This window comes from Octodon degus, unplaced genomic scaffold, assembly GCF_000260255.1.
Source record: "Octodon degus isolate 3935 unplaced genomic scaffold, OctDeg1.0 scaffold00086, whole genome shotgun sequence".
NCBI classification, from domain to species: Eukaryota; Metazoa; Chordata; class Mammalia; order Rodentia; family Octodontidae; genus Octodon; species Octodon degus.
The window spans coordinates 8,328,234-8,335,697 of record NW_004524662.1 but is presented as its reverse complement, the minus strand read 5'-3'; the positions used below and the strand labels follow the sequence as shown (position 1 = coordinate 8,335,697).

Here is a 7,464-nt window from a genome sequence, read left to right as displayed (position 1 = left end):
TGTTCTCTCCCTGTGGCTGGCTTCCCTCCCTCTCCTGTTCACGTTCTCTCGCTGGGGTATCCTTCTCCATGGCAGTTTCTTCAGTACTGGGGAATGAACTCAGGACCTTGTGTTCGCCAGGCACACACTCATTCTGCTGAACTATTTCCCTAGCCCCATTATAATATTTTTAAGATAGTGATAAAGAGCTTACTACTTTTCACTTACTCAGAAGCTGTATGGTATAATTTGACTCAGTTGCTTGTCTTTAAGGAACTTAGAGTGCTGCAATTAGTACTTGTTTGATTTAATAATAACGATGCATTTAAATGTTGACCATGTATTATTTGTTTTGTATTCTGTAGAAATCTTTCATGTTCTTGCATTGTTGTCATATCTTAAACTAATTATTTTCATTTACTATATGCAGAAGATTATTCTGGTTTCAGTTTCTTTTCTTTTCTCTCCCTTCCTTGCTAGGAAGGCACTTATGTCACTAAGCTGTCTCCTGGACCCTCAATTTCTCAATGTTAGTGTTAATTGTTTTTAAGGAGAAAGATACTCTAAAAGAAGTATATGCCCAATGAAACACAATTCAAATAAAAGCTAGGCGTGGTGGTGAATGCCTGTAATCCCAGCAGTTGGGAGGCTGAGCCAGGAGGATCACTGAGAGCTTGAGGCCAGCCTGGCCTGCATAGAGAAACTCTGTCTCACAAAATGAAAAAAAAAAAAGAGAGAAAGAAAAAAGAAATTACAGTATGTGTTCAACATAAAACTGAACATTCATCAGCTCCCCCTTTAATGCTAAGATTAACTGTAGGCAGTTTTATAAATATCTATTTAATTTTTCTTCTCCATATAAATTTTTTAAAAAATATGCGTATGTATGTATGTATGTACACATACATATCTTTCTGTGCTATGCCTCATTCTTTTCATTATTTCTTTTTTTCATTGAATTAATTAATTAATTAATTTTTTTTAATCATTTCTTTATATGCCTCATTCTTGATAGCTGCTGCATTATGGCTGACTATAACCAATTCCTTTGTTTTGTTTTTTTGAGACAGGGCTTCACTATGTAGTTCAGGCTGGCCTTGGGCTCACTATTTAGTCCAGGCTATGTAGTCCAGTCACAGAGATCCTCCTGCCTCAGGCTCTTGAGAGCTGGGATTGTAGGCATGTGACACTTTTGCCTGACTCAACCAGTTTCTTTTTCATGTAATATTTAGATTGGTTCTCTACTAGATCAAAAGGTATGTGCAGTTTACACTGTACATATATACTTAAAATTTTGCTTTGTTTTTAACTATAGGCTATGGGAATATCCATTTTCATAGTCTTAATCATGTTAGGTATTATCTATTTTTGTAGATATTTAAAATAAAGTAAAATAGAATTTGAATATAGTATGGATTTCCATAAATTATCAATTTTTCTCTTTGTTTGTTTTTAAGTATTTGGTACAGGGTCTCACTATGCAGCTCTGGCTCCTAGTGATCTTTCTGTTTTTAGCCTCTCTAGCACTGGGATTACAGGCGTGTAACACCACGGCAGGACTGGCCAGCTCAGCTTGCTTGAGGGCATGTTGGTGGCTCAACTTTTTTTTTTTTTGAGGTATCAGGGATCACACTCAGGATCTTGTGCATTCTAGTCAGGCACTTATGCCACTGAGCTGTCTCCCTGGCCCAAATTACCAGTTAATAAAAACATATTTTTTAGAATTGCCTTTAAGTTTTCATTTGTAACTATTTTATAACTATTGGCAAGACTCATTTAATATGTTTAGCTGTGGCTGTATGTCTAGCTTATTTTCTACCATTACCATGAAATTATAATTCCCAGTAAATAGCACATATGGGAAAATAATGTGTGTTTTCTGTACATGTTTGATATTAATGTAAGGAGTCCAGAATCTTCCAGAATCCAGAATTAGTCATGTGGATACTCATGTCTTGATGTTTGTTTTTTTAAAATTGGAGAACACTAAAAAAATAACAAATAGTACTTGATATGATATAAAACATTTTATTACAGTAACAATAAAATATTTTAGTTAGCTAAATTTTATTCACTTCAGCATCAGTACTGTAGTTGGATGTTTAGAGAAGAAAATATCTTATTGCTCTTTAAGTTGTGCTCCTAGAATGGAAAAGTTCTGCCATTAAGATAAATTTTTTTCCTTTTAAATTTCCTTACTATGTTATATCCCATCACCTCTTCTTTCTTAACTTTTTTGTTTTCCTGGAAGACGTTCTTGAATCCTTCTGTTGTTTGGTGCATCAGAATAATGATTAACCAAAGATGTCTACACCCTAATTCCAAGAGTTGTGTGTATATTTCCGTTCATCACAAGAGACTTGCTGGTATGATTAAGTAAAGATCTTGAGATGGGAAGATAATCTTACATTATTTGTGTAGGTTCAATCTAATCAGAGGGGTCCTTATAAGTGAAAGAGGGGAGCAAGAGAGTCAAAGGCAGAGAGGTTTCATATGACACAAATTCAGGCCACTATTGTTGGCCTTGAAACTGGAAGGGGGACCACTAGTGAAGGAGTGTGGGTATCATCTAGGAGCTAGGGAAGACAAGGAAATATATTCTGGTAGCCTTCAGAATGCTTGAAATTCTGCTAAGTACTTAATTTTAGCTCACTGACACCCATTTGAACTTTATTTCTAAGGAAAGAAGTAGAAAACTAGCATGTATAGGAAGTAACATTTCTTAATTTTTTTGTTATTTAATTCCTAAATGTTCATATTTAATAGTTTAACCAGAGATATAATTCCAGATTCAAAATAATTTTCTCTGAATTTTGAAAGCAATATACCACTGTCTTCTAGCATGCTAACATCTGACGTTAGTCTGCAGACTCCTTTGTTACATCATGTATTTTATTTTCTCAAAACTTGTAGGGTTTTCTTTATGATTCTCAAGTTTTTTTTTTTTTAAATATAGGATTTTACCATGTTGCCCATGTTGGCCCCAAACTCACAATCCTGCCATAACCTCTAAAGTAGGTAGGATTACAGGGGAGTGTCACTATGCCTGACTGGCTTTTAAGTTTAAAAGTGTCACAAATATGTGCTTGGTTGTTAGCTTTAAAGTTTTTATCTGCTTGGAAATGGTTTCTGCAGTATAAAGGCAGAATCTTTTTAAGTTGGGAGAAAATTTCTATTCATTGATTATTTTTGGTGATGTTTTTGCTCTTTTCTCCAGAAACTTATTAGGTAGATATTGACCTCTGACGCTTGTTACTTTTTCTCTCACATTTTGTCTTTGTTGTGATATGTAAGATGTCTTAGAGTTTTTCACATTGCTATATTGGATTTTAGTTGTTTAGTCCTGAAAAATTAATTTTTAATTTGGAACTAATTTTTTTCTAGTGTTCCAGAACTGTTTAATATCTTCAGTTTGTCTCTGCAAAAAAAGGTTGTTCTTTCTGATTCTCTCCAAGCATGCTAAGTAGAACTAATAAAAGCTTTTTGATGATCTTTGTTTATCTACTGTGGTTCTTATGATGTGGTGCTCAGACTGGCAGAATCAGTAGCTCCTAGGAACTTGTAACATATACCTGGAACCCTACTCCAGACCTGCGGATTAAAAGCTTTGGGGATGCAGGTTTTTTTTTTTTTTTTTTTTTTTTTTTTATTTTGTGGAACCGGGAATTGAACTCAGGCTTTTGGGCTTGCCAAGCAAGTGCTTATTCTACTGCCTATCTCCCCAGGCCCAGATGCAGTTCTGTAATTTGTATTTTAGCCAGCTTTTTGGTGATTCGATGCTGAAGTTTGAGACTGTGGTCTAGAATTTCTTTTGTAATGGTGGGGATGGAACCCCAGACCTGATGCATACTGGACAGTGCTCTACCATTGAGCTATATCCACAGGCTTAGAGTTCTTTTAAACTTGTAATCTACTAGTAAAATGCCTTTTTTAAATTTTGTTTTCTAGGGAAGTTATAGTTTTAAAGTATTTTTTTTCCTTGTCATTCAGTGGAATTTAGAAGAAAAGAGTTGTACATGTATAGTTAGGAAATCTTATTGAGGTAATGGTCAGTGATATAAGAGACAGTGATGTTTTAAAAATTAAGATACTTAGTTAATTTGGGGAAGGGTCCCAATCTTCCTTAAGGAGGGGAAATGGACAATTCAATAGGTGGAAAGGTAGATAAATTTTCGGGTGTGGGTCTTTCTTAATTTTGTTATTGTAGCTAAGGAATCAAAAGATGAAAAAAATTGTTAAAAAAGGAGTTGATTTCTTTATGTTAAGTGTTGCTAGTTTTGATGAGTTGTTAGCTGGGAAATTTATTTTTCTGTTTGAAGCAGCAATGATGAGGATAGTTTGATCTTTAATGCTTCTGAGGATGACAGGAGATTTGACGACAAAAACATTGACACTATCCCTGACTACTTCTTTAGAAAGCATGTAGTATTTTAAAGTGTTTTTAAACGAGTTTGTTAAGTCTCCTTTAAGAAGGTCTTTAGTGTTTTCTGATCCTGATGAATCATGTTATGTGATCCTTACTTTCATTTTTTTTGACATTTTGTAGCAAAGTTAGTGTAGAAATTATGAAAAAAGCCAAGAAATGTGAGCAGCATATTTTGATAATTCTAAGATACTGTTACATAGTACTTTATGCTTGGCAACTGTCATATCCTCTGTGATAAATTTATATATACTTAAGAAAGAGAAATTTAATATAGCCTATATACTTGATTAATAGTGTTTTTGATTAGGGAGCAGCATCTTTGGCTTAAATAAGATCTGTGAAATATGGTCTGTCACAAGACTGCATGCATATAGAAAAGAAGATCTGTATCTATTCTATCTGATTTATATGAATCTGGCAGAGTCCTTTGCTCTGTGTACCAACTTAAGATTTTATTAATATTACGTTTACTTAGAGGACATGTTTTGTCTTTGGAGGAAGCTCATAGTTCCTAGCCTTCTTTTTGCCAAGTGGTTGCAGATAGGTTAGATCTGTGGACAGTTATTGGGGCATAGTACAATGATGTATTGTTTTAAGTGGTAAAAGCTGCAGTTAGAATGGTGCCTTTGCAGGCTTCTAGTCATGGAGTCTTAATTATTCATTCATTTCCTATGTAAGAGGGTCTTTGACTTGCTACTTCTGAAGCCAGCTTTACTGAAGACCTTGCAAACTCTTTTTCCCACCTTTTTAGTGGGTTGGTGCCTGCTATTCAACACTAGAATAGGAAAATCTAGTAAGATAAGGTTAGTAGTGAACCTTCAGCATGTGTGCTGCAGTGGGCTATTTGTATCATTGAAAGTTCTAAAAGATTTGCCGTCACTGATCTAGGGGACACAGGTCCAGGAAGGTGTTCATTTACATTTTTACTTTTATTATTTTTGTGTGTAATGATGCTTGTGATCAAGAACTTGAGCAGGGTAGCTCATTTTATTTTTAATACTGACTTTAGTAATCTGTGAAGTAGATTCTGTAAACCCCAAAAGGATATGTAAGACTGTCCATTGAGATATGGGAGGAAAAATTTTCTTTCTATTAATTTTTCTCATATTTTTTGTGTATGTGTTGTAGTTTGTATGTTATTAGTATGCTAGTGCTAATGTTACTTATTTATTTGTGTATTTAGTACAGTGTCTACAAGGTCTGCTACACAGATTGGATTTGTAGTGATCCTCCTGTTCTCAGCCTCCCAAGCACTGGCATTGTAGGCACATGCCATCATGTCCAGTCTCAATCACTGTCTCAGCATGCCCCTGGGGGCTGGACCTGCATGGCCCATGCTAATGTAATTGATACTTAAGTAAATATATTAACATGTAATGAGGTATGTGCTCAAATATCTATATAGATTTTTAACTGATTGGGATATATGATCAGTAATATTTAAATGTCATTGGTCTGAGTAAAGGGTATTTTGGAGTAGACTATATGCCCAGTTCAAAAGAAGACCATTGTGTAGATTAAAGTCACAGGCCTATTGGAATGGGGTGTGAGTTTTCCCTGCTTTCTCTTTGCCTTTGTACATTTGTTTGGGAATACAGATGGCTCATGCTGCAAAGCAGAATTTAGAGTCGGGTGCTGTGTATCAAATATTTCTTTTAGTGGTGTGCTGGAGTTGGTTTATACTGGCTTTTGAGAGCCAATTGTTAAATTTTCAGGAATTTTTCAAATCAGCATATATCGTGTGATTAGCTCAGAATAGGCCATGGTGTAAGTATTTTAACTGTGGAAGCTAGGAAACACTGAAAATCAGGCTCCTGCTGTATTCCAAGCTGGTTGTTAAACATTTATTGGTGTTCTATTGGTCATGCATATTGACAACCTTATTTCTAAATTTTTCAAATTGTCTTTATAGTGGATCTTATTCTTTTACAGTATAAATTTAATGCAGAATGGGAAAGGGCATTGAGCCTGGGAGAAGGAAGCCTGAGTCTGTCAGAAACCACTGATAAGCTCTGTGAGGTTCTTTAATCAATTCAGTTCAGTTCACTTTAATTCAGCAAATTTATTGAGCACTTGTAACACTCATTGCCAGATACCCTGAGAATGTAAAGTAAATTAAACATACACTGTTGAAGCTCATAACCTTTTAAGATTACCTTCATGAAGGCTGACGAGATAGCGCAATGGCATAAGTACCTGAGTTTGCCCAGTTCTACATGCTGTGCAGGCTCCAGAACCCTGGGTACTTCGTGCTAGCCCAGAACTGAGTGTGGTGGTACATGCCTGTAATCCCAGTGCTGGGGAGGATGAGACAGGAGGAGCTATGAGTTTGAGTTATGTAGCGAGACCCTGTATCAAAAAAAAAAAAAAAAATTACCTTCATGAATGTGTTTTACATATTTAAATATACAGAACTGCCAAAAATGTATACATCAGGAAAAGAAAAACTTTCATATTTATTTTACTACTAAATTTATTGAGACATCATTAGATTAATACAAGTTAATCTTACCCTTTGTGTATGTGTTGTAGTTTGTATGTTATTAGTATGCTAGTGCTAATGTTACTTATTTATTTGTATATTTAGTACAGTGTCTACAAGGTCCTCAAAGGGCTTCTAGACATTTACTAGTACAGTGAACTCTGAAGTGTGCAGAGTGGACTCTCTATAATATATATTTATTTAAATAAGTATCTATGTGTGCTATATTTGTGTTGAATCTGTATTTTGGATGATATGTAGCCAAAATTCTTTTTACAATAGTTTCTCCTATCAATGAGAAAGTGCTAATTAAAACATTTAATAAGGTTTTATTGAGCTTCATAACAGAGTAGACATTCTGTATATCCTTATAGTTTTATAAACCAGCTATGACAAAAGGGGTATCTTAAGATGACAAGGTATGTTCTGTGTCAAATATAGTAGTAAATATGTCTAAGATGAGTAGTTTTTATTCCAGAGTAGTCTTTTTTCATGAGAGTAATTATATTTGATTCTGACAGAAGCATGTAAACCATATAGTATTTGTCAGCTTTATAGCCTTTATTGATTCTATATA

The 7,464-nt window shown here is 34.7% G+C and overlaps 1 protein-coding gene and 1 pseudogene across 2 annotated transcripts in view; one reads left to right on the top strand and one right to left on the bottom strand.

The window, feature by feature from the left end:
• Nubpl (nucleotide binding protein like) overlaps positions 1-7,464 on the top strand; it is a 313,256-nt gene that overhangs the window by 5,726 nt on the left and 300,066 nt on the right. The window contains exon 4 of one of the 2 annotated variants that reach the window (XM_023721862.1): positions 1,212-1,235. The exons of the other annotated variant lie outside the window; for it this stretch is intronic. Coding sequence (XP_023577630.1) covers positions 1,212-1,235 — 24 coding nt within the window. The remainder of the gene's footprint in view (positions 1-1,211; positions 1,236-7,464) is intronic. 2 annotated transcript variants of the gene reach the window in all.
• The window catches only part of LOC105742953, a 10,872-nt pseudogene continuing 7,462 nt past the window's right edge, over positions 4,055-7,464 (bottom strand).